Below are 27,962 nucleotides of genomic sequence, written 5' to 3'. Positions count from 1 at the left end.
GCCCCTCCACGGACCGGGCTGACAGCCAGCACCGCAGCCATTAGACCCGCAGCTCCCGGAGGAACCATGCTGCGTGATCTTAATCCCAACAGCTGCAGACGGGCACCACGCCTGCGCTGATCACCCAACCATCCAGCAACCTTTGTGTTATTTTCCTGCCTCTGCTCGGCCGTAAACCGGCGGTAAGTGTTGGACTGATAGATAAAATGCAGTAAATTTCCCAGAACTCGACGCTGCAGCGTGTTTTTGTTTTCACGGATTATAGGGAAGATGGGGAGCATCCGAGCTTTTCTGCAGCTGACAAGCCGCGGGATGAAGCTGGACCGGGTCAGGGAGCTCGGCAGGCAGTACCCAGTTTTCTGTTTTCTCCTGCTGCTCTTACTGCTGACCACTCTGCTGCTAAATAGGCAAGTAAACGCCGCCCGGGGTCCCTGAACGCATCACATGTTGTTTGTGTATGATGTAATGTTTGTTTGGCATGTGATTATTAATAATGTGATTTGTTTTGTTTTTAGATATATTCATATTATCTTGGTGTTTTGGTCCTTCCTGGCGGGTGTGGTTACGTTTTACTGCTCACTGGGTCCCGAGTCTCTGCTGCCAAACATATTCATGTCCATTAAACCAAAAACAAAGGTTGGTCAGACTACTACGACCTAGATTAAAAAATAAAAAAGGAAGAGTAAATTTTCGACCAAAAATTTCAGAAATTTTGATATTGATCTCAGAAATTTTCTGAAAAGAAAACAAGGAAATTTCTGTGTTTGAAAAGTCGTCAATTTGCTCCAAAATAATAATAATAAAAAAAGAATCAGCTCAGAAAAAGTTAAGAAAAAACAAGAAATTTTCTGACTTTGAAAAATCGAAAATTTGCTCCAACTCAGAAATGTTTTGGTTAATCAAGGTAATATTTTGTAAAAATTGTAAAAATTTGCTAAAAAAAATAAACTTGGAAAGTTGGAAATTAAGAACAGAAATTTTCTAGAAAAAAATTTAAATTGCTAAGTTAAAAAAAGTCAACAATTGGCTAGAACATTTTTTTTACATTAATCTCAGAGATTTTCTATAAAAAAAAAATTCTGATTTTTAAATATTGAAAATTTGCTATAAAACCTCCTAAAGTCAAAGATTTGTGAGTAAAAACTCAGAATTTTTTTTTCGATAAAACGAGGAAACTTCTGATTTTGAAAAGTTGAAAATATGTAAGTGAAAACTTAGAAATTATGAGAGCAATATCAGAAATTTTCTAGAAAAAACACAGAGACTTCCGAGTTTGACAAATCAAAAAGCTTTCCGTAATTTTCCGTAATTGTTTTGCTGAAACATTGCTAAATTTTTTGGTGAAAATTACCTCTCCTTTTATTTTTTTAATCTGATGACCCTGACATGCTGTGGTAAAACTCTGATTTTATTTAGTTACTGTAACAAGTTAATAATGTGAGTTAATTTCTCTCTCAGTCTTTCCAGCAGGAGCTGTTTCCTTTGGGCCACAGCTGTGCTGTATGTGGAAAGATTAAATGCAAAAGACACAGGTAAACAACTGAGACATTTGCTCTTTTTGTCACAATTCAACCACAAGTTTTAATCTGTTATATTTGGATTTAAATAGGCAGCCAAAACAAGAAGCAGAACATGCCTCACAATATAGTAATAAGCAGTTTCTAAACCTTTTTAGAAATAATAATAAAAAAAACAACATATAGTGTTTATTTTAAGCCCGATTTAGTCCGATAACACTAAAATAACCCAGTACAGTTTGTCAAATTTAAATTTTTGAGTATAAATGCAGTTTTATGAAGTTTTTGGAGGTTTGTAGGAGAACTTCAGTGATCAGTTTAAATGACAAGCAGACATAATCTAGGATAAACATTATGGGACTTATTTTTGTTTTTGGATTCCATATTGCAGAAATGCCACAAAAACATGTTTGGTAATGTAAATCTAGCAGACGAACAACGGGGAAGGAAAGGGGAAAAAGGGAAACAACAAAATAAAATAAGGTTTTGATTTTTTTAATTCAGATGACATTAGGAAAGATGACTTCATAACATATTGATTAAGACTTGAACATACTCGATTAAACAGAAACTTAGTGAAAAGCCGACTTTGCTTCTACCAAATAAACTTTTATTTAATTAATTAAACTCAGCTAAATATAGAAAATGTTTTGACCAAAATCCTGTTCTTATAATCGAGCCAAAAAGAATGTGAAAACTAAATGCCTTTCTTGCAAAATCAGTTTTACATTTTGGATGAATCCCTTACAAAAAAAAATAAAAATTTGATTACTCTATTTGCTTGATTTTTGGCCATGTGACAAAAAGTTTGGGCATCCCTGAAATAAAGAAACTAATTTGGAGACAAAGCAATAAAAAACTACTAGCGCCAGCTAGTGGTCAGAAATGACTTTAGCTCTTCTTTGTGTGTAATTCTGTAATTTTTCTGCTTCCCAGACCGACTTTATTGCTGGAAAACTATCAGCCATGGCTTGACCTGAAAATACCCTCGAAGGTTGATGCCTCTCTATCTGAGGTGTGACATCACAATTTAATAAAAAATAATAATAAAAGCAGTTTTGAATCCACTGATCTCATGTAATATTTTTATTCTTCACAGATTCTGGAGCTTGTCTTAGAGAATGTGGTATATCCCTGGTACAGGTAGGGTTTTATTATGCTAAAGGGGACGTATAATGCAAAATAAAATTTTTAAATTGTTTTTCATACTTCCATTTGGGTCTCAGCAACAGGACGCCCTAAAGCAGCTCATTCTGAAAAGAGCTAAAAATAGGCAGAGCTAAACAGACTAAAGTCTCATTACTTGCGTAAAAAACTTGATGAATGTGTTTTGAATCGCCCGTAGAGCCATCATAGCAGCTTTAACATTTATATTTGGGTGTAAAATGTGATGCTGCTCGATTTGAAGTGACTGAATGTTGTTTTCCAGAGAAATCACAGATGACGACTCATTTGTTGATGAGCTGAGGGTGACGTTACGCTTCCTCGCCGCTGTCTTGGTCCGCCGAATTCAAAAGGTAACAAATTCTAACATTATTATTATTATTATTAGATTTTATCTTATTTCTCTCTGTTTCCCTGAAGGTGGATGTGGCTTCACTCATCACTAGAAAGCTCCTGAAAGTTTCCATGAAACACATTGAAATCATCAGCAAAGCCAGACAGAAAGGTATTCCTGGTTTCAGCCTCCTGTAGGTCGCGATCGGTACTGCAGCTGTAACTTTACGTTTTGTTGTCCGAAGCAGTAAAGAACGCAGAGCATCTTCAACAAGCAGCGCTGGATGAGTTCGGTCCGGATCTCCACGTGGCGCTGCGAAGCCGCAGAGATGAACTCCTCTACCTGAGGAAGCTGACTGAGATACTTTTCCCCTACATCCTGCCGCCCAAAGGCACAGACTGCAGGTAGCGCACCGCTGCGGCACAAAATATACAAACTGCAGCGCCCAAAGTTGCATAAATGAATCCTTTTTTATTTAAATTAATCTCCAAATAAGAATGAGTAAAAGTCTATATGTTCAGATGGAATTACAACAAAATGTGGATCTACAAAACAGAGGGCAGGATTCACAAACATTCTACATTATGCATATTATTTAAAAATGATAAATTTAATGTCTTCTCTCCTTCACACTTTAAAACTTGCATTGCTTTAATTTTTTTCTTTCATAAAATCCAACTAAAATACATTAATGTTTGTGTTACCAATGCAACAAAATGTGAGTTTAATCACCAAATAAAGCAGGGGAGTCCAAAGTGCCGCCCGGCTCCGCTTGTGGCTCATGGACTGATTATTCTTTTACCCACAACTGCAGTTCATGAATGATAAAAAAATAATTTTAATAAGGGTAAAATTATTTTTGACATCAAATTTAAGTTCAACACAAAGTATTTGTTTTTATAACCAAGATCTTGTATTAAGTAGAATCTCGTATGTCCAGGAACTTTTACTGAAAAGCCGACTTTGCTGCTCCCAAACCAGCTTTTATTTAACTTATTAAACTCGTTTAAATATATCAAACGTTTTGAAAGAAACTGACCCGAATCCTTCACTGCAAAAACCAAAAAATCTTACCAGATATTTTTGTTTAGGTTCAAGAACAAATATCTTATAAATTATATATAGTATATTTAAAATAACAAAACTAACTTAGAAGTAACTTTTCAGCTAGCTATGTGAGTTTGGTTAATAATTCCTTATTATTGATGGAAATGTACTTGATACATTGGCAGATTATTTCTTTAATAACAAGACATTTTTCCAGTGTTATAAGTGAAATAATCTGCCAATGGAAATTGTGTTTTTCATCTTAAAACAAGCTCATATGTTGATGAAAAGTTACTTGTGAGTTAGTTTTGTTTTATTCTAAACATATTGAGATATTTGCATTGGAATCTAAACAGAAATACTGATTCTTTAATGAGATTTTGTATTTTTTTGCAGTGAAATTCCAGTTCCTTTCAATTCTAAAGTTAGATTTGGTCCCACCTGATTCTTCCTCTACTTCTTTTGGCTGCTTTCCCCTCCCTAAGTTTTCCATAAAGTTAAGATCTTTTACTATTACAAACACTTCAAACAACCAAACTGTTTAGTCTATTTTATTGTAATTATTGCATTGTTATTCATCCACCTCAGCAGTAAAACAGTCTGCCTGCTGAGTGGGTGTGAATACTTGGGCGTTGTTGTCTTGAAGGATTTCGTTTTATTGTCTCGTTTTCTGCTTCTCCAACAGATCTCTGACTCTGCTGATCAGAGAAGTTCTGGCCGGTTCTGTCTTCCTGCCTTCGATGGACTACCTGGCCGACCCGGTGAGTTCAGGTCCATTTAGAGCTGCTGTCACTTTAACCTCCTGCTGATAGACAGTATGTTTTGTTTTCATTGCAGGACACAGTGAATCATTTAATTTTAATATTTATCGACAAGACCCCTGTGAGTACAGTAAACCTTTGATCAAATTTCACCAACATGTTTTTTATTTCTGTCTTGATGTTGCAGAGTGGATGCAGTTTATGGTTTATTTACAAACATATTTAATAAATAAGAATACAGTTAATTTATTTCAGTGAGAAGCAGCCTCTCCATTACAAATGTATGCAAAACATTGTTGATATTCCACTAATTTGACAATTGTGGTGTTTCTGTTAAATGCAATGCGAATAAAATATTCCGATTGCCAAATAAAAAACACTTTATTCAAGTGTTTTTTCAAAATTTCCTTGTTTCCATTAAGCAAATTTATTTTCAAATATACAGTCAATGAAAACACAGCTATTGAAACACGTGCTATAGATTAATTACATAGACTGTTTTCAGCCATTTATTTCTGTTAATTATGACATTGTTTTGCCTACAGTTGATAGAAAATATGACATTTAAGATCATGGTGCACCGATTGCAGTTTGCTGGCTGATCACAGATGTTTAAAGAACAAATTTTCCCCCTTTGGGGATCAATACAGTATTTATCTAACTTTGTAGCTAGTTAGCTAGATAATCTGACTGGTGGACTCTGATTTTTTTCTTTCTATCTGATACTGTCATGTCATTGTAATGCAAGAACATATTAAAGATCATTAAACTTTAAATTCTGTTGGGCATTTAACCCTGGAATTGGAAGACATTTTAAATATCCAAAATAAATAAACAAAACAACCAAAATAATAAATAATCGATCAGTGAACCGCTATTTTTAATACAGAAATGTGCATCAAATGCAAAGTATGTTTAATACCTGCTAACAGGCAGCCTTCATGTATAATGAATTTACTGTGTTTTTGTCTCTTTAGCCTGAAGAAGCAACAGAGCCAACTTCAGCACTGGTTCCGTTTTTACAGAAATATTCAGATTCTCGTAACAAAAAGCCCTCAGTGAGTTCTTTGCTCTTCATATAGAATATTGATAAATTATTAACTATATCACCAAATAAGCACTAAACTGTCAGCTTTTTCCTGCACCAGGTGCTCAAGCTGGAGCTGAAGGAAATCAGAGAGCAGCAGGACCTCCTCTTTCGTTTTATGAACTTCCTCAAACAGGAAGGAGCCGTTCACGTCCTCCAGTTCTGTCTCGCTGTAGGTGAGTGTTTCCTGCTCACACCTGGACAAAAACAGGTCGATTAATTCACCTTCTGCAGGGAGGTGATACTTGGAATTTTTCTGACACCAAGTATCAGAAGAATACTTGGTATCAAAGAAATACAGGGCCAGTATATCCAATATCGAAAAAAATGGCATTGTCATTGAATAATTTGAAAATGTGGAGAATAAATTCACATTTTGCACATTTTTGTACTTTCATTTGGGTCTCAACTGCTTCTATATGCTATATGCATTGTATGCGCTGTACAATGGCTTCTGGAAAAGGCGAGTGTTTTGTTGTTGACTTTCCATCCAGAAACTACTTGTTGAATTCTTGTTGATTGTGCAGGAGGCTTCAGTTTTGCTTTTCAAAGATGTATGGTTGTATACCTATTCATCTGTTTGCAGCCAAAAATGATTTTGTGGAAAAAATGTAAAGGAGATGTTTTGTGTGACCTGCAGACCTGTTCAAGGTAGAATGATAGGCCAGTTTTAATATTTAGTTTTGAGGTGTATATCTTTACAAAAGTGTATTCTTTTTCAGCTGAATAGGTGATGATAAAATGACGCTTATGGGGAAATTAGACAGATTGTATTTGAAAGAAAGCAAGCATTTTGAATGCAAATTTTCATACAAAGGTATGAAATTTAAATGTAAGTTCTTGATATTTGGCATTTTGATTCCTGCACGAACTTGAATAATTTGCTGCACATATGGGAGAGAAATTGTAAATAAAAATGTTTATCCGATACCAATACTTACCTTGGTATTGATATTTAGATTGATACGCCAGCTGCAGTTCTGTCCCATGAAAGTCTTGCACACAGTGACTCGGTTGTGTCCGACTTTCCCGACTTCCCAGAGGAATTCAACGACAGGATTTTGTGCCCAGAGCTGCCGGACTCGGAGAAGATGATGCTGCATGAAGAGGTGAAGAAGATCTACGAGACTTACTGCTTGGACGAGAGCATCGACAAGATCCGCTTTGACCCATTCATAGTGGAAGAAATCAGAAACAGTACGTAACCCTGAATGCTTCCAGAAAAGCACATTTAATTTACCTTTAGTGGATTTAAGTTGCTGTTATGTACACTTGGATATTTTTTCTTTACTTTCGCCAAAAACCGTCAGATTCTCTGACGTTTAAAGTCGGATTTTCTGTCTAATAATTGCGCAGTGTTAAAGTGAAAACCACTAGCTGCATTTTAATTGACCATATATTTGCACAATTTGACATTTTGAAAATAAATTTGTTTAATGAAAACACGACAATTTCAAAAAAGAAAAGCTCTTGTTATTTTAATAAAAAAATTTAGGATTAGGTGTTTTTTTTTTTTTTGGCCGTAACAAAATTGGTTTATTTTGCAAAACTGCAATGGAAACTTTTTTTTTCACAACACACGAGTCACATGATTCAACTGGATGTTACTACTGGCTGAAAAGACAAAGAAGACAACAGGAAATGGGAGGATGAAGATGGCGCGGCATGTTTTTTGATGACTTAACTTGTAAACAAACTTATTCACGTGTTTTTTATTTAATGGAAACACCACAATTATGTTTTTTTAACCTTAAAAAAAAGGTCAAAAATGGTCAAACTTTGACAATTTGAATATTGTCAAAGTTTTTTGCATACTTGTAATGAAACGCAGCTATTGTTTAGCTTTCAGTTTGCTGTTTCTGAATCAGTTCATTGAAGAATTTTGATTGGATCCTCTAGGAGTGCCGCCACCAGGTGAAGGAGGGCAAAGGTCACCCTGAAACATTTGCTGCTTCGTTGGCCAAAGAAACAGATTTGCATACATTTTCTGAGTTTAAATCTGGAAAAGGAGAGAAGAAACTTAAATGTGTTGCAAAATCTGTTTAATTTTATTTGTATTTTTTGCAACTACCACTTTTTGGCATTTATTTTATTGAGATTTGATGGGCCAGCTTTGAAGTGGAAAATTCTACATCATTTTTGCCCACAAAAATTTGAAACTTGCTTTTCTGGTTATTATTAAAATCATGTGAATCTTACAAACCAATAAGACAGTACGTTAAATGAGATCTTTTATTCTTTTTATATTAAAATCTAACCTTCGCATGTATCTCTTTTTCTGTTTTCTGTGTGGTCTCAGTTGCTGAGGGCCCGTATGCACAGGTGGTGAAACTGCAGACCATGAGGTGCTTGTTTGAAGCCTATGAGCACGTTCTGTCGCTCCTGGAAAATGTTTTCACGCCGATGTTCTGTCACAGCGACGAGGTCAGTAACCGAAGCAGCAAATCAATGGTTTCACCACAGGCTTTCAATCTCAGTTAATAAAAAGACTTTTAACGGAGACATATTATGAAAAATTCACATTTTACAAATTTTTGTACTTCCATTTGGTTCTAAACTGCTTCTAAAAACAGCCCAGGCACTTAAAAACAAACACCCAGCCCTTTTCTGGCAGTGAGGTAATGTTTAGTTGCAATATATCGCCACAACTCAGCAGGCACTGCCCCTCACCTAGTGACCCCAGTGAAGCAGAGCTCGTTACCTAGCAACCCCAGCAGAATTCCGCCCGCTACCTAGCAACCAAAATTGAGCTGCATCACATTTGGTCAGTTGGTTTTATCGCTGTATGCTCTGTACAATGGCTGCTAGAAAAGACAAGTGTTTTGTTGTTGACTTACTATCTAGAAACCACTTGCTGCATTCTTGCTGGTTGTGCAGGAGGCTCCATTTCTGCTTTTCAAAGATGTACAGTTATATAGTTGCACATCTGTTTCCAGCCTTGTCATCAGACATTGTCCGCAGTCAGCAGTTATCATATTTCTTTCAGGATAATATTAATAATAATAATAATAACAGTATTATTATTATTATTATTATTATTATTATTATTATTATTATTATTATTATTATTAATAATAATATTTTAAACATCTTATTTCTAAATACTAGAATAGATGATGTAGTGCTTTAGTTTATATGCTGTACCAAACCTACAAAGTGGTCTTTACTCACTTAGTTTTTTCCTGCAGTACTTTCGACAGCTTCTGAGGGGGGCGGAGTCTCCGGCCAGGAACTCAAAGATGAGCAGGTAGGTTTTAGCTTAGCATCAGTTTCTTTTTAAAGCTCTGAAAATCAATAGAAATTAACAATGACTTCATGTAACATTTTGATGGGGATGTTAATTAATAAATTAGATACAACAAAACATCCAAACTCAACATGCGGTATTTTGTGTATCATAGCAGTCTGCATCTAAGAGGTCACGACCCACTGGATCTCTGATTTATTATCTGCTGTATCGTTTATGTCCACATCATTCGACTTTAGTCTCAAACATTTACGATTACATCTAAAATACAGTTAAAACTAGGATATTTACATGCACTGTAAAAAAGACAAAACATTTTTCTCAATATTTAACATTAAATCAGACTAAACTTTCCTATTTCAGATCACCTAGGATTACCAAAATAATTAATATTTACAAATTTTTATTTACTGAGATAACTGACAAAGTCAGATGTTTGTATAGATTTCTTTAGTGTTTGGCAGAGTTGCCTTTAAATTAGCATGTTTGGTCTGTTTTGATACATCTTGTTGATAATTCAGTATGTCACTTTCAAAATAAGTTTATAAAACTAATAATTTCATTTTTATGTTGTAATTTTTAATAATCAGTGTTTCAGCTGCTTTCTGTGAAGATCTTCCAGACATAAACTAGTTTAAATTAGCTTTTGTGCTAATTCCTGCAAATTTATGCTGCCATGAATTGTGGCAACATTTATTAATATGCTAATATATGCTATTAATATCCTAATCAAATAAAAACTTAATAAAAAACAATTTAGGAAAGTCAGTCCCAGGTCACACAACAGAAAGACGGGGTGCTGCAGCAGCCAAAACAATCTCTCTGTCAATGTGAAATTCGTTGAGACGAGTCAAAACGTCTTGATTGAAGGAAATAATGTGCACATTAAAAAAGGCTCTTATTTTAGATGTGTCTTGTAAAACCACAGACAGTGCACTAAGAGAGTTTAACCAGAGACTTGGGATTAGATCGCTCTAGCTTTAATTTAACGTCACAGCGAATGGTGTGTAGGTAGCTAACTCCTTGTGCATATTGTTCCAGAAATAGCGTCAGTTTGGATGACATTCGGTGAGTATGAGGCATCAGTGTGCTGACCAAATCCGTGACTGGCTTAACAGGGATGCACGCATCATATAAAAGACGCTTCTTCCTTGCCTGACCAGAGCGCTGGCTCAGAATACTGTCAAATGCATTAGCATTAGCATTTTAGCTGTATAATAATCATTCATAAATTCATTACATTCAACATTTTACTCTTAAATAAGAGTTTATTTGATGGGGAGATTCAGAAATATGGCTGTTGTGTGTGTGTGCTTCATTTATTGATTAATATTATCTATTAAAAACTTAAATATGAGTGATAAGAAAGTAGGTCTACTGGTGTATTCATTGATTCTCATTGGTGCAACATGTCCTATAGAAGGCCTTGTGAAAATATTTACACCCATTTAACTTTTCCACAGACTTTCCTCAAACTTCAGTGTATTTTATTGGGATTTTATGTGATAGACAAACAAAGGGTTTGAATTAAAACCATGCACGTCTGAAAAGTGTGAATTGTTCTCAGCCTCTTTGAATCACATATCTCAACTAAAAATGCATTTAAAACAGGACAAAGCTATAAAACAGAATGCAGGGTTTCCCCCACTGCTGCTGCCAGGCTCTCCTAGCCTCGTTGCTAGGCAACAAGTTGTTTATTTATTGTTTTTTATTGGATGAAATGGTTGAAAATCCAGTGCTGGTTGACAAAGTGCTAACTAGCAAGGATGTTAGCAGATTTTAAAAGCAACCTTCTGTGTATGACGTTATATTGGTGCCACCAGTCAGAGCCTGCAGTGACACTGATGTGAGCGCAAAGATCTTTGTAAGTAAAAAAGAACGTGTGCCATCTTCGTTTACTTCTCACACGCTCCTGTTTGATATCAGCCAATCACAGACAGGTATTTTTCTTTATATAATCAGAGTATTCCTTGCAAATAGTGGTGGGATTTAGAAAACTCAGAAAACTGGTGTGTGATGGTCTGTTTCTCACATAAAATCCTCATGAAATACATTAAATTGGTGGTAAAATGTGGGAAAGTTGATGAGTTGTAGATATTTTTAAAAGGCAGTGAGAGCTTAACCTTCCTCATAAATGCGACTGGAAAACCTCCTCTGCTCGGCCTGTCCGTCCGCCAGGAACCGCCATGCTCTGTCTGTCACTGAGGGTGTTTTCCCACCTGAAGGTCCAATAGAATCGGTTCGATTGGGGACAAAAATCATTTTCAGCTGCTGCGGTTTGCTTTCACACCGTGTTAGGGCTGAGCAATGTGGCTTAAAAATAAAATCTTTGATTTTTTTCCCACCAGGTACGATTTCATTTAAATCTTCTCGCTTTATTTGATAAGAAAGACATTATAAATGACTGAAAATATTTTTAAAAAGTGGCTTTTATTTCAATTAGCCCTGCTGTAAGTTGTACAATGACGTAACAGGATTTTTGGTTGTACATGCTATGAGGATTTTTGTTTAATTTCAAGAAAAAAGTCGCAATATTAGCAGAACTAGAACAGAGTTTAATCAGAAAAAAGCTTCTTAACATTTTGAGAAATTCTTTTTAATAAGAAAAAACTTAAATAATAAATATTTTGTAACTTTTTACAAAAATTGTATACAACTTTGTTAGTTCCCATACATTTACAACTTCATTCTGCTAATATTATGGCTTTATTCTTGTATTATTTAGACTTTAGTCTTGTGTTATTTCTAATTTATTCTCATATTACAGTACTCTTTTAATATTATCACCTTATTCCGGTAGACTTCAGACTAGACTTTATTCTCATATTACTATGATTTTATTATAATAAAAAAAAAAATTGTAGCCTGACCCTCATTTTTTTGTTGTTGAGTTGACCTCTGTGTTGTTCCCCTCCCCACCTGTGAGGGCGCTGCACCAAAAACACACTGGCGGAAATTACATGAAAACCCCAGAAATAGACACTGATTGTGAAATGTAAACAAAAATAAAGTAGCGTCAGATTTTAGCGGTTGGAGGATTTCTCTTTTGTCTTTGGTAAAAGACTACAAGCCATTTCTCCTGGTAATGCTAGGCTAGCGAGTTTGTCTTGGTATTTACCCAGAATGCCTTGTGCTGTAGTCCGCTTCCTGGTTTTGGAACGATCTCCGGTCCACTTGGTGTTGATGTATAAATTCGAACGGCACCAGAGTTCACCTCAACCGAACCGAAACCGAAGGTTGTAGATTTGTATTTCGCGCTCTCACCTCCCCAACCGAACCGGACTTTCTAGGCAAATGGACTGGAGTGAAAGCGGCCCAAAGAGGGCTGGTGTGAATGCACCGTGAATGTCCACTGTGATTCCCTGACTACCATACTGCCTGCCCTGTCCTCTCCCCCACCGGCCCCGCGGGGGACCCGGCCCTGTTCTGCCTGTAGCTCCTGGGACTGGAGCCCCGAGTCCCCGTCCTCACTCTTCACCGCCTCTGGCAGCTCCTCACCTGCATCCTTTAGCTCCCTCCATGTCCAGTCCACGTTCACAAACTTCCCATATGGCTCGCAAACCCACCGCCACTCATCGCCCAAGTAAGTCAGGGTCCATCTATGTGATGTCATGCCGTCCATCCCCCTCCATGTCCCCTCATGTGACCCCAGTCCCACCCAGACGCCTGCATGGTAGGCCAGCTGCATGGAAACCTGTTTTTATCCTATTATTTCTAACAATGCAGTGACTTGTCTCTTTAATTGGGTTTGAACCCGTGTGCTCTCTGTTTCTCAACCTACACTGCAAAAGCACAAAATTTTACCAAGTATTTTTAGTCTAGTTTCTAGTGTGAATATCTTAGTGCACTTAAAATTAGACACAAATAACTTAAAAGTAGCTTTTCAGCAAGAAATGTGGGCTTGTTTTAAGTCAATAGTTGATTAATATTGATAAAAATTACTAGTTCCACTAGCAGGTTATTCCGATAGCAATCTGGGACAGAAAAAAGGAGAAAATTTCCACAAAAAAATTCAGAAATTTTTAAATAAATCTCAAAAATTATTTTAGAAAAAAAACAAGGACATTTTTAAAAGTCATTTTTTTTACTTTTTGTAGAAAAAACTTGAAAATTTCTGAAACTGAAAAGTCAGAAATTTGCAAGAATTTTTTTTATTTATCTCAGAAATGTTCTAGAAAATACAAGGACATTTCTGAGATTCAAAAGTGGAAAATTTTCAATATCTGAAACTAGAATTTTTTTTTTGTGTGCAAAATTTCAACTTTTCAGACTTAGAAATTTCCAAGTTTCTTTTATTTAATTTCTGAGGTTAATCTCAAAATTTCTGAGGTTTTCTGGGAAATATGTGACTTTTGAAACTCAGAAAGTTTTAAAGTTTTTTCCTAGCAAATTTTCATCTTTTCTAATGTCCAAGGCTCCTATTTATTTCCATATACAACGGAATTAATACACCGTTGTAGATTATTTCATGGGAAAAACTTCTTGTAACAAGTGAAATAATCTACCAGTTGAACTAGCATTGTTTTTAATTGATATTAAGGAAGTTTTGACTTGAAACAATCTTCTTTATATAGCAGAAAAGTTACTTGTAATTTACTTTAGTCTGATTTCAAGGTATTTGCACGAGAATCCAGACCAAAGCGCTTGGTGATATTTTGTGTTTTTGCCAGTGTGTCAGAGACTCAGAGTGTCTGTTTTGTTTTGTGGATGGCTTGTGATTAATACCAGCATAATTCCTACCGATTGAAGCTTCCGGATCGGGCCGTGTGACGCCAACACTCTCACTGCTTTGTAACTGTTTTTGCTTTGGGTCAGCAGAGATTTTGGCATTGTAAGATAAGTGGCATTTTGTCTTGGGTAGCTTGGTCCCTCCTCTGCTGCTTTGTTTTTCCTCTCTGGCTGCATGCGCTCTGCTGAAGCGGCGCTTCGGTCGGTCGATCATCATTCGCTCTCCGCTCTCTTGGCTCTGCAGGAACACGTCAAAGAGGGGCGAGTCGTTCGGGATCAGCCGCATCGGCAGCAAGATCAAAGGAGTGTTCAAAAGCACGACCATGGAGGGCGCCATGCTGCCGTCCTACGGCCTGGTGGAGGGAGAGGACGACATGGTGAGACCGGCTGCCTCAGCTGGAAAATACTGAACACAGTCACATTTTATCAAGTAAGGTTCATTATCTGCAGGCTGGCAGATCACTGCCACCAGGGGGCGAGAGTGAATAAAGGAAATCAGATGCTGTTGCAAGTTTTTCACAGAAAATATTTTAAGTTTTAGTCTCTCCTTTCTTTCTTATTTACTTCCCTTCTTCCCTCCTTCCCTCTTTCCTTCCTTCCTTACTGAAATTCTGATATTAATCCTGGAAATTGTTTTTTCTAAGATTGAAAAGTAAAAAATTTGCGAGAAAGAAATCTCCAAAATGTTCTAGAACATACTTGCACATTTCTGAGTTTCATAGATGGAAAATTTTTGACTTTTGAAACTCAGAAATTTCCAAGTGTTTTTCTAGAAAATTCTGAAATGCATCTCAAAGTTTCAGATTTTTTTTCTGGCAAAGTTTTGACTTTAAGATTTTGTGTTTTTGCAGTGCAGATTTTTTTAACAAGGTTTTATTGGCTCTAGTGGCTTTTATTTGATAGTGAAGTGACAGAAAAGCTAAGCAATGAGAGAGGGAGAAGATTAAAGCGTTACAAAATGGCTGACACCTGGTGCATCTTTAACTGAAGGTCGAGGAAGCCATGATGGTTCTGGAGGACGACTCGCCGATGGAGGCGGCGTCCACGCCCAGCACGCCTCGAAATCTCTCCGCTTGGAACATCACCATCCCGTACATCGACTTCTACGACGACGACGTGAAGCGAGAGAGGATTCCCGTCTTCTGCATCGACGTGGAGCGCAATGACAGGAAAGCAGGTCAACTAAGGGAGTTAGCGCCATCATTCAGGGAAATTTATGTTTATTGTTCTGTAAACTTTGTGAAAATTTAAGAAAAACATTGTCAGGTATACACAATGGCGCATTGTAAAAAAAAAAAAAAAAATTAGTAGTAAATTTTCGCCAAAAATTTCATGAGTTTCAAAAGTCCTCCAGACCACTAGGGGGAGAAGTTGACTTTTGAAACTCATCTAGAAAATTTCTAAAAACAATCTACAAACGTGCCAAGTTTTTTTCTCAAGTTTTCGACTTGACCAGTTTCGGACGTTGAAAATTTTGGACTTTTTAAATTTTCCTTGTTTTTCTTATAAAAAAAATTCTTTGTGTCATCTAAACATCTCTGGGTTATTTTCTTGCAAATTCTCGACTTTGAAACTCAAATTTCCAGTTGCCATAACCCAATGTGTTGGGTGAAACCATCAACCCAACCCAGTTGAGTTAAAACTCCCCAGCGTCGGGTCGGTCCATATTTGACCCAGTACTGAGTTACAAATTGGGTTGTTTTTAACCCAGCAGTGTTTTCTGTGTAAGTTATTTCTGAAATTTATCTGAAAATAATTTAAAAACATCTGAATCTCGCAGGTTTTTGACTTTTGCAACTCCGAAATTTGCTTTTTTCCTAGAAAATTTATGAGATTAATCTAAAAATACCTGAGTTTTTTTCTTGCAAATTTTTTATATTTGAAGCTCAGAAAGTTTATGAGATTAATCTCAATTTCAGTTTTTTTTCTGGCAAATTTTAAAATGTTCAAACTCAAAAATATCCTTTTAGAAAATTTCTGAAATTAATCTAAAATTTTTTTATTTTTTTATGACAAATTCAGAGATTAACTTCAAATTTTGTTTTTCCTTATAGAAAATTTCTGAAAATCTCAACAGTTTTTAAATCAAATTTGCTCCCATTTCTCTGCCTGAAATGGTCCTAATACAATGCCATAGTTATTTTATAGCAGACAAAGCTGAAGCGAGAAGTGTTGGAAATGTTTCAAATTGTACTGAGAAGAATTAATTTGAGAAATTTTAGGTTTTGATTAAAAATATCTCGCCCGATTTCCTGATTTTTAATATTTGGTTTCCAATAGTGGGTCATGAAACTGAGCACTGGTCGGTCTACAGGAGATATCTGGAGTTTTACGTCCTCGAATCGAAGCTCACTGAGTTTCACGGTAAGTTTTCCGATTATTGTTGCTTCACTTTGTAATATTATTATTTGGAGTAATTTTTTAAAAAGAATATATTCTAAAATAAACTCCCAACTGCAACCTAGAAGTAAACCTAAGACACTGAAAAGTAATTTCTTCTTAGTTTTTTTATGCACTAATTTTTCAGTTTTATCTTCTTTGCAGGTTCATTTCCAGATGCCCAGTTGCCCTCCAAGAGAATAATTGGCCCCAAGAATTATGAGTTTCTGACATCGAAGCGGGAAGAGTTTGAGGAGTATCTTCAGGTAGATAAAGGAGAAAATTCAAAACTTGTCTCATTTACACCCTGATATAAATCCATCCATCCATTTTCCTCTGCTTTATCTGGGGTCGGGTCACGAAAATTTCAGAAAAAAAAGCAGCTTCAGAAGGGAGGCCCAGACCTCCCTCTCCCCAGAAACTTCTTCCAGCTCCTCCGGGGGAATCCCGAGGCGTTCCCAGGCCAGCCGAGAGACATAGTCCCTCCAGCGTGTCCTGGGTCTTCCCCGGGGCCTCCTCCCGGTGGGACGTGCCTGGAGCACCTCACCAGGGAGGCGTCCAGGAGGCATCCTGACCAGATGCCCCTCAACTGGCTCCTCTCGATGTGAAGGAGCAGCGGCTCTACTCTGAGTCCCTCCTGGATGACTGAGCTTCTCACCCTATCTCTGAGGGAGAGCCCAGCCACCCTGTGGAGAAAACCCATTTCGGCCGCTTGTATCCGCGATCTCGTTCTTTCGGTCATGACCCAAAGCTCATGACCATAGATGAGGGTGGGAACGTAGATCGACTGGTAAATTGAGAGCTTCGCTTTTTGGCTCAGCTCTTTCTTCACCACGACGGACCGGTACAACGCCCGCTTCACGGCAGATGCTGCGCCAATCCGCCTGTCGATTTCCCACTCCCTTCTTCCCCCATTCGTGAACAAGATCCCGAGATACTTGAACTCCTCCACTTGGGGCAGGACACCCCCCCTGACCCGGAGAAGGCACTCTACCCTTTTCTGGCTCAAGACCATGGCCTCGGATTTGGAGGCACTGATCCTCATCCCGGCCGCTTCACACTCTGCTGCGAACCGCTCCAGCGAGAGCTGCAGATCATGACCTGATGAAGCCAAAAGGACCACATCGTCTGCGAAAAGCAGAGATGAGATCCTAAGGCCACCAAATCGGATCCCTTTAACACCTTGGCTGCGCCTAGAAATTCTGTCCATGAAAGTGATGAACAGAATCGGTGACAAAGGGCAGCCCTGGCGGAGTCCAACTCTCACCAGAAATGAGCCCGACTTACTGCCGGCAATGCAGACCAGACTCTGACACCGGTCATACAGGGACCTGACAGCCCGTATCAAAGGGCCCGGTACCCCATACTCCCGGAGAACCCCCCACAGGGCTCCCCGAGGGACACAGTCGAACGCCTTCTCCAAGTCCACAAAACACATGTAGACCGGTTGGGCGAACTCCCAGAACCTTCCAGGACCCTGCCGAGGGTGTAGAGCTGGTCCAGTGTTCCACGACCAGGACGAAAACCACACTGCTCTTCCTGGATCCGAGGTTCGACTATCCGACGGACCCTCCTCTCCAGGACCCCTGAATAGACCTTGCCAGGGAGGCTTAAGAGTGTGACCCCCTGTAATTTGAGCACACCCTCCGGTCCCCCTTTTTGAACAGGGGGGCCACCACCCCGGTCTGCCAATCCAGGGGAACTGCCCCTGATGTCCATGCGATATTGCAGAGTCGCGTCAGCCAACGCAACCCTACAACATCCGGAGCTTTAAGGAACTCCAGGCGGATCTCATCCACCCCCAGGGCCTTGCCACCGAGGGGCTTCTTAACCACCTCGTCCCCAGAGATTGGAGAGCCCAACCCAGAGTCCCCAGGCTCAGCTTCCTCAGTGGATATAAATGACTTTGAATAAAAAATCAGTAAATCATCAGAATAATTGATAGATTAATCAATTAAAACTGGTTGCAGCCTGATTTAAATTGCTTTGAATCTGAAATCCCAGACTAGCGTTGCGTTCATTGTGTGAAACTCGAGCCGTTCTGCTTTTATCATCCTAAATGGAGCTTTACGTTTTGAAAGCCATTTTGATCCCATAAATCATTCAATGCTGCTTTGTTTCTGTGAGATTTGTGTTTAAACGTTAAATCAAAACCCACGCGATGCATTTTAAACAGTTTGGAAATGGAGAACCTAATTTGCCGTCTACCATCTGTTTTGAATAATTTGAATTTCATTGCTTTCTGGTTCCTCGCCAGAACGCTCATGTTTTTTTAATTCACCCCGGCGATCCTGAAGCCAATCATTTTAAATGGCCTCAACTTGGATAATTATTGTACAACAAACTGATTCAGGCACCAAAAATCCTGAACTTTATGCTAAGCTAAAGTAAATAGACTAAAATGACTTGAAGTTAATAGTTGAAAAGCTTCCGCAAACCTCTGAAACCTTTCATTTTTCACTTGTTTTATTCGTAGATGTGCATTAATCCACTTCACTGCCTGCCTTTATTTTGTGCTTTTTGCAGAAACTTCTGCAGCATCCAGAGCTGAGCAACAGCCAGCTGCTGGCCGACTTCCTGTCTCCTCACAGCATGGAGTCTCAGTTCCTGGACAAGATGCTGCCGGATGTGAACCTCGGTGCGACGGGAAAGGGAAGCTGCGTCTGGGCAGAGTGGAGAAGAAATGGATCATAAATTATGTTATTTATTTTACAGGGAAGATCATCAAAGCAGTGCCCAGCAAACTGATAAAAGAGGTACAGAAGAGTTTATGTCCCTGGTTTTTAGACGGTTTTGATTAAAAAAAGTCTTATTAGTTTCAGAATAAATTTGTCTGTCCTTCTGGAAATCTGGAGGAAAATGTCCATTTATGCAGGAAAATTTATCTGCCAAAACAAAGAATCGCCACATGATAAATTATTTTCAAATCTAAAGTGTAGATGTCAATAAATACAAATTGAGCACTTTAAAAAGGGATTTGATTTTAAAATACTTACATATTCTATACAGTTTTAATTAATCAAATGTAAAATTTTGATTAGACTTTTCTTTTTTTGCTGCTTTTTGTTTCTTTTTGTCAACTTTTCTTTTCTTTTCGTATTTCTTTCTTCTTTCTTTGTTTCTTTTTCTTCTTTTTCCCATTTTCTCTTTTTTCTGTCTTTTTTCATCCTGTTTTTTTTCTATTTTTACTTTGTATCATCCACCCACTGAGAGAAATGTATGGAGCTGAAGCAAAAAACAAAAACAAAACATTATTGATGTTTTGTTGCCCAGAACTGTTGAACTGTTAATTTATTTATTTTAAATAAAACAAACTACTTTACAAATGAAATGTATTTATTTGCTTTAACACAGTTTGTTACATTTTTGAATGAATTCTGGACCTTTTTGTCTCCTTTGTGTGTTTTTGTTATTTAATTTATTTTCATTTCCTGTTCAGAAAGGACAGCATCTGGAGCCGTTCATCCAGTCCTTCTTCAACTCCTGCGAATCTCCCAAACCCAAACCCAGCCGACCCGAACTCACCATCCTGAGTCCGACGTCAGAAAACGATAAAAAGGTTTACATTTTTCTCACTGTTTTCATTTCAGGGCTGCAACTAACAAATATTTTATTTACTGATTAATCGCTTATTCTGACAATTAATCAGATTTAAAATATTCGACAGATTTTTCTCTAAAACCTTTTTTATTCAATCTTAGAATTTTACAAATTAAAATATGAAACTAATGTCTTTATTACGGCTGCAAGTAACAATTATTTTAGTAATCGATTAATCTAATTCTGACGATTAATTGATGAATCAGATGTAAAAGAAGTCATTTAACCACTAAAGCCTTTTTATTCAGTATTAGAAATACATAAATACATTAAAACATTCAAATAAACAAATAATTAAATTTTCTTTTGTAAGAAAATAAAAAATTCATTTCATTTCTTTTGAGTTCACTTGATCAATTGGAGCAAAGGATCCACTTGCAGATGTGAAATGTTCAGCTTGACTTAACATTAATACAATGTAATTATTATTTATTGATTAACTGATTAATAATTGGAAAGAAAAAATGCTTAAAGAGATTTTTTTATATTTGTACAAGTTTATTTCAAAACTATGCTACTTGAGGAGTTTTATTTACAGACAAAAGTTTTTTTTTCCATTTTAAATACAAAATGTTTATATTTTGTAAAGTTTTGTCTTAATTTCTGCTTTGGCTGTTTTTTAGGTCTGCATATTGCAGTTAGCGATTAATCGATTACAAAGTTAGTTGACGATTATTTCAATAATCGGTTAACAGCGATGAATCATTTAAGCTGTTTTTCACATCTAAACGCCTGCATTCTTAAACAGAATCAGTGGGACTTTTTAAAGTTTCTTCAGTCTAAAATGTGTTGCAGCTCTTCAACGATCTCTTCAAAAACAACGCCAACCGATCAGAAGTGACGGAGAAGAGGCACAACCAGAACTACTTCATGGAGATGATCACTGTTGAAGGAGTGTACGATTATTTAATGTATGTTGGTAAGTTAAAGTAACAAACTTTCTTTTTTACTCAGTTTGACTTTTAAATCAGAGAAAACATTCCCTGTTTATGCTCAGGTAGGAAAACCAAACAGTTAAATGGCAAAAAAAGTGTTACTGTTTAATCCATTAAAAAGACAAATATTTATATTTAAATTCAAACACTTGAATTTGAGCAGTTTGTCTTTATGTCTGAAGTTAAGTTCAATGAAAAGTGCAGAGAATTAAAAAGTAATACAATTAATTAGAAAATAATATAAGATATTCTAAAGTGTGATACCAACATGCTATTTAGCTAAGGCTAAGCTAATGCTAAATGTTTATAATATTTGTCACAAAAATGTGAGGAGGCTCTCAAAACAATGCATGTATGCAAATATTTGCATGTGTTTAATTAACTCCTGTAGTTTGTTCATGTTGTATTATTCTGTATACATTTGTTCGTTGTAGAGGAAACAGATCTGCTGCGTAAACAGACTTCAAAATAAGAGCATGAATATAACTGTCTAACTAGTTTGAACACAAAAGTCGAACTTTATTCAGATGAATGTTTACTAAACTTCCTAGTAAATTAGTGGTTTATAATTTATCTGGAAAAATTTAAGCTTAGTGTGCTAAATGTTTTCAAAGCTAGCAAAAACACTAAAATGCTAAATTAAAAATTTAGCTGTGCCATTAGTATCATCATCAGTAACTTGAGACAGAAAATTACTTTCAAAAATATAAAACAATGGGGACTTCCCAAAGTCTTCCAAAACTTAGTGAAAGTGAAAAGTTTGTGTATAATTTTGTAAATGTTTCCGGCGTCTCTGCGGCAGGTCGCGTTGTGTTTCACATCCCTGACTGGTTTCATCACCTGCTGATGGGCGGCAGGATCCTGATCAAGAACAGCCTGGAGGCCTACACAGATCATTACCTGCAGCACAAACTGAACCAGGTGGTGCAGGAGCACCGGCTGGTCTCGCTCATCACCCTGCTGAGAGGTAAACAGGAAACACAACAAGCCACTTCCTGGAGCGCCCCGGCCTTTGGCCACAACGCCGAACCAGGGCCAGTGGAGAGACAGACGGAGGAAATTTATACTAAAAATCTCAAACGTTTTCTAGAAAAAAGAAAGACATTTCTGAGCTTCAAAAGTCAAACATCTGCTAAAACAGTAACTACAAAATTTTCAAATTAATTTCCTTGAAAAAATAGAACATTTTGGTGCTGAAAATTTGAGATTTTTTACATTTGAAACTCAGCAAAAAGTTTTTTGCTAGCAAATTTTTGACTATTCATGCTTATAAATTTCCTTGCTCTCCTTGTCTAGAAACCTAAAAGTTTCAAAAGTTTTTGCTATTTCAAAACTCTGAAAATTTCCTCTTTTTCCCATAAAATCTTTAAGACCGAACAGTGAAAAATTTCATAGAAAATAGATTTTGCGATTGATCTCAGGAAGTTATTAGGAAAAAAGCTGGGCAATTTTTTAGTTTGAAAATATTTTTTTTAGTTTTTCTAGACAATTTCTGAGATTAATCTCAAAATTTCAGTTTTTCCGGCAGAAATGTACTCTTTATTTTTTATTAAAAATAAAGAGTACGGCTGATCCGCCGTCGTAAACGTCCGTCGCTAACAGAACCGATGTTGTTCCAGACGCAGTTTTCTGCGAGAGCAGTCCGCCGCGATCGGCGCAGGACAAACAAAGCAGAGCCAAGCGGACGTTCGAGGAGATGATGAGCTACATTCCAGGTATTTATTTAATTTTATATTATTCAATGTTATTTTTATTGAATGCAGTTCTCTTCCGTAACAAATGACTGTTCAACGGGGTAAATTTCTTTAGATTTTCTAGGAAAGTGTATTGGAGAGGAGGCAAAGTACGAGGGAGTTCGTCTTCTCTTCGATGGACTGCAGCAGCCGGTTCTCAACAAACAGGTACAGGAAACACACACAGTGTGTTTGGTAATCGGCTACTTTACATCAATGTATCTGAATACTGGTTTACACACACTTTTTTAAACAACATTTTTGTTTTAATGTTTATTAATTTTGTCTTGTTACCTTGATTAGCTGACCTATGTGCTGCTGGACATTGTCATTCAAGAACTTTTTCCAGAACTGAACAAGGTAATCATAATTCTAACATTTATTGCCTTTTCTATTGTCTTGAGTTTACTCAGACAGCACTAAAGGTATTCTAATGCTGTTTTCTAGCTATTAGCAAGCGTCAGAATTGTTCAGATGTTTGCAACAAATCATCCAAACAGAGATAAAATGTGAAATAAAATCAATATTAAAACGATTTTCTATTTTAATACTTTGTAATGAAGCAGAACACTTTAATACAAAGTGATCTGCTTTGTATTAAAGAAGCCTGTCATGAAGTGGATGAATAATTGCGAGACTGTTAGTTATTTATGTTTCATATGAAGAAACTATTTGGAATATTAATTTTGTTTTGCTGTTTAAATGGTTTTTGTTAGATTTCTAACAAGCAGCTGTTAATGTGTGCTCAGCCATTAAACCCACTTCACAGTTGGCTGTAAATGTCCAGAGTGTTTTTATCCAGCTGCAGTGGATTCAATGCACTCAACCTGAAGACAAATTAAACTAAAGCGTTAAATCGTGTTGATGGTCCCACAAACAAAATGGAAATAACAAAAATACTAACGTTTGACTTGCTGTTTTTACTTTTTCTACATCCTTAAGATGTTTTCAAATCACTCTTCAGTTTGTTTTGCTTTTATGTGACAGACCAAAGCAGTCTAGCTGTCGGGAACGACAAATAAACTCACTATTGCAAATAAAAATACCAGAAATTAGTTTGAATTCACAGAAAAATTCCAAAATCTAACCAAGTAGTTTTTGGTCTAGTTTCTAAATATGTTAGTGCTCTTGAATTAAGACAAAACTAACTCATTAGCTTTTTACAGCAAGAAATCTGAGCTTATTTTAAGTGAATAATTTCTTAATATTAATAAAAAAGTATTTTATATATTGCAGGAAAAAATGTCTTACTATAAATGAAATAGTTTATTAGTGGAGCAGTACCTTTTAATGAAAATTAAGGAATGATTGATTTCTTAAAATAAGCTCTTATATCTTGTGGAAAGTTAATTGTAAGTTAGTTTCATTTTATTTTAAGATATTTACACTAAACTTGACCAATTTTACTTGGTAAGATTTTGTGTTTTTGCAGTGATGGAGCAACAAAATCTCATTTACTGTCATATATACAGTAAGTGTAAATAATCAAAATTTTTATAAATATTTATAAAGTATCTCCACAAAATCAATTATTTTGATTATTTTAAAAAAAAATCACAAAAACAATTATGAATTCCTGGAGGAAAGTGAAAAGACGCTCAATATTATTTAATTTTAAGAGGTTTATTAATGTTTGGGTTTCATTAACATATTCTGGAATAACCGGCCCTTTAAGAGCATTTGTGACCTTGTTGTGGCTCAAAGTGAAAATGATAATTCAGTTGGCGTAGCTGAGTTATCAGTGTCTCTGTGTGACGCTGCGTAATTTCCCAGCAGGTGCAGAAGGAGCCCTCTGCTGTGGCTCCATGGATGTAAAACGCTCAGTACTGATCAACCAGCTGGACCCGGTTCGGTTCAACCCGCATCCTGAGAGGCTCTGAGTTCTGGCGGGTCGCAGCAGGAAGTCTCAGTGAGGATCCAAAAGGACGGAACGGGGGCTTTGACAATCCCCCGACGGATTAATGAACATGCTTCTGGGTTTTAGCTGCATTAACGCAGAATGTTGCCAACATGTTTTCTGATTTGAGGTGGAAAATCTGCAGATTTGCACTTTTAATTCTTACCAGTTGTTGACTTGTGTTTTGTTTTTTTCCTGGAATGTGAAGATAAAAATAAAATATTTGGATTCAGTTCAGCAGCTGTGTGAGTTGTACTTTCTGTAATCCAATCCCTCTGATTATTCTGATTACTGTCGGACTATTAAGGATGTAAGGATGGTACAGCTAAAAGAAATTGTATATAATTTGGAAATTGAAAGTAAAAAATCCATCTTTCTCTTAGGGTGGCACAGCAAACAAAATATATAGCATTTTATTTTGTGCTTTATATATAAACTAGACATTTTCCTCTGTTATAAGTGAAATAATCTGCCAGTGAAACTAGTACTTCTTATCTATATTAAGGAATTACTGACTTAAAACAGTCTCCTATTTGTTGCTGAAAAGTTGCTTGTAAGTTAATTTTGTTAGATTTTGTGTTTTTGCAGTGCATTTATCCAAACATGTCACAGAAACTCCTTCACTTGGTTTCCTCATGTCTCCAGAACAGGTTCAGAAGTTCCTGTCCAGATATGAATTTGTTCTTTGGCTGACCTTTGACTCCTGCTGTCTTCCAGTTATCCTGACAGGGGTTGAGACAGGAAGGCAGTTTACTAAGTCCTGAAGAAATTTCCATGCCCTTCGGCTTATCGCGTTTTGTCAGAGCGCACACAGGCTTTGAGAGGCAGCAGAGAGTCTGCAGCGTGAAGCCAAGCCTGCTGGGAGGCGTCCATGGGCTCCTGAATGTCTCTGCACAGCAGGGTGCACTCACTCCACATCCAAGATGGTCTGGAAGAGAAACGCATCTGTGCCTGCAGGAAAGACACATACTGTCTTTAGCTTTAAGTCAATCGTGATAAATATGTGCTCAGACACACCATTTTTAACAACCAGGTTAACTAAAATACAGTATTTTAGCCAATATTTCTTCTTCTTCCCTACATTTGGCTTGAACTTGAGAAAAGTCTGAAAAATTAACCCTGTGAAACAGAGACAAAGGGATTAAAATGCACTGAAATCGTTTCCATTTTATGTGCTTTACTTGTTCTAAACATGCAAAAATATCCTTTAAATAAATGTTAAAATTCTCTAAACTCAGTAACTTGTTTTGAAACTGTTAGGACAAAAATAATCTTCACAGTGACTCTTGAGACTTTTCACACATCCCAGTTCTTTGTAAGGATTTTAGACCTAATACCAGCACTCAGCATGTGTATACTTGTGAAATGGAAGACAAATTGTACATATTTACACTTTATGTAAGTATTCAATTCATTGATTTGATTAAAGAAAAGTCTAAGACCTGAAGAGAGAGACAGAGGTGAAAATATTTTACATGGAGCCCAGTGGAGGAAGAGGTGACAATCCTGCACTTAGGAAGTGTTTTAAAGAAAACTGTGAGACATACGGAAATTATGTTTATATTTCCTCAAAGCAGATGCCTGTGGCTATGTTTTGATGCAGAAATTATGTCCTTAAAGTGAAATATGTGCAAACAGCAGCAATTTGTTTGTGAAGAATCAGTGAAGTTTGAAAAAGTGTTTTGGAAGTGGAAGAACTCCCTCATTGGAAAAACTAAAAACGGACAAAAATCTGCATGAAGCTTAAAGGGCAATTTTAGAAAAACTGTAAGAAATATCAAAACGCTGAATCATTTGAAGATGGCTAAATGTCTTGGGATTTGTTTAAACATTGAAGTAGTAAGCGGTCAAAGAGCACAAACTTTCTGTTGAATTTTGAGGGATACTGAAGAAGTTCAATGTATTTCAATGGAGCTGAAATTTGCAGAAAAGTTAATATATATATATTTTTAAATTACAAAACAATATAGCAGAACTCTACAGAAGAAGCTGAATGTTTTGATATATTAAATTGGTTTAAGTGTGCAGAAGCAAAGCAAACGTAGCATGGAAGATGGAACTATAAAAGAAAATAAAACAGTCTTATGTTACAATCTTCTGTGCAGCAATTTCAACTGCTTTGCAGGACCATGTTATGGAAAAAATAAAGCTTGAAAAATTTGCAACGTTTTCAAAAGGTTGCTGCAAAATCAGTAATTTTAGGTCACAACAATCACAAAATACATCATAACATCCATCGCAACGTGACAAAATACATCCAAGTTAGGATAGTATGAATTCTTCTGCCAGCAGAAAGTCATAAAATGATCTTACTGAATGTAAGAAGTGAAGCAAGGATCACATTATTAAATCATTTTGTGTGAAAATTGCAGCTACCGAACAGATGAGCAGCTGTCATGCTATGGTCATGTTTAAATCATGTTACACGCAGATTCACTGACACGCCTCCCGCTGCGTTCTTCTATAATCCGCATCAATCTGTTTATACACACGCTTCTCTGTGGAGAAACGCAATCAGAGCTTTTAGAAACAGCAGCTACAGAGGACAGATCAGCTGTTTCTCCTTCAGATAGAATAACTCACTTAGTCGTAACCGGCCAGCACTCTGCGCTGCGTCCTCTGCTCCATTAACACAAACCCAAGAGCTAATCATGTAACTGATGAGCAACATCTCACTGTGTTTTTCCAAAGTGCCAAAGGCTGCGTGTGATGCAGTCTGACACATGCGCTAACACAGACGGACAGATGGCATTGTACTTGTGAAGTGTAAACATTCTTCCCACACAACACTCAGTCCTCTTTCCTCTTTTCTGTCTGGTTCTCCTTTAAGGGACTAAAAGCTCTTTACACACCATTGCTTTGATAAGAATCCTTTCTGTGATAAATTATTATCATATTGAACTCTGGACCTTCGTTAGGAATCAGCAGACATTTCAAGCCAAATTACGTATTTGCTCTTTTCATGATATGGTTCCTGAAAGTCTGTCGCTGCCATGCAACTCTGAATTTCTAAATATATTTTTGGTATAATTACTAACAATTATCTCTTTTCCTGATTTGTAGTCTAACGATTATTTTAGTTATCGATTATTAAGGCGATTAATCGATTGATCGGATACAAATTAGCACATTCTGCACATTTATCTTTTTTTGCACAAGTTTAGAAAAACATGAATAAAATGCAAAGAAACAGATAAAAATAAAAATAAATTTTCTTGCCAAAATGCTGAAAATACCTGGCAGCCATGCAGCTCTCAATTTCTAAATACTTTTTTTGTATAATTAACAATTATCTCTTTTCCTGATTTATAAAGTTTAATGATTATTTTAGTTATTAATTACTATGATGATTAATCAATTAATAAATTGATTTTAAAAAATGGTCACATTGTGCAAAATGTTCATTTTTCTACACAATATCAGAAATACATAAATAAAAATGCAAATAAACAAATTAAAATAAAAAGATTATTGCAGAAATGCATAGAAATGTGCTGCTAATTCTTGGATTAATTGATTAATAACTGGATAGA

The 27,962-nt window shown here is 36.6% G+C and overlaps 1 protein-coding gene across 12 annotated transcripts; it reads left to right on the top strand.

Annotated features, from left to right (window-relative positions):
* Window positions 1-24,666, top strand: snx14 (sorting nexin 14). Of its 12 annotated transcripts, none has more exons than XM_023353216.1 (31): window positions 5-182; window positions 266-407; window positions 516-636; window positions 1,459-1,532; window positions 2,454-2,532; window positions 2,617-2,660; window positions 2,947-3,034; window positions 3,102-3,186; window positions 3,260-3,419; window positions 4,748-4,823; window positions 4,900-4,944; window positions 5,801-5,881; window positions 5,972-6,086; window positions 6,982-7,107; window positions 8,210-8,334; window positions 9,099-9,157; window positions 10,199-10,225; window positions 12,594-12,740; window positions 14,130-14,262; window positions 14,876-15,062; window positions 16,166-16,249; window positions 16,430-16,530; window positions 18,791-18,902; window positions 18,980-19,020; window positions 19,704-19,823; window positions 20,660-20,783; window positions 21,602-21,766; window positions 22,419-22,514; window positions 22,609-22,700; window positions 22,836-22,892; window positions 24,306-24,666. In XM_023353216.1, the coding sequence occupies exons 2-31, from the start codon at window positions 271-273 to the stop codon at window positions 24,345-24,347; spliced, it is 2,943 nt and encodes a 980-aa protein (XP_023208984.1). In that variant the 5' UTR covers window positions 5-182; window positions 266-270; the 3' UTR covers window positions 24,348-24,666. The 12 variants fall into 12 exon arrangements, with proteins under 12 accessions (XP_023208990.1, XP_023208984.1, XP_023208982.1 ...); XM_023353214.1 differs by having other exon boundaries at window positions 6,952-7,107; window positions 24,309-24,666; XM_023353212.1 differs by having other exon boundaries at window positions 6,952-7,107.
* Window positions 24,667-27,962: the final 3,296 nt, after the last annotated feature.

This window comes from Xiphophorus maculatus, chromosome 19 (assembly GCF_002775205.1).
Source record: "Xiphophorus maculatus strain JP 163 A chromosome 19, X_maculatus-5.0-male, whole genome shotgun sequence".
NCBI lineage: Eukaryota > Metazoa > Chordata > Actinopteri > Cyprinodontiformes > Poeciliidae > Xiphophorus > Xiphophorus maculatus.
Note: the sequence above shows the minus strand (reverse complement) of the source record. Positions and strands in the feature narration are given on the sequence as shown.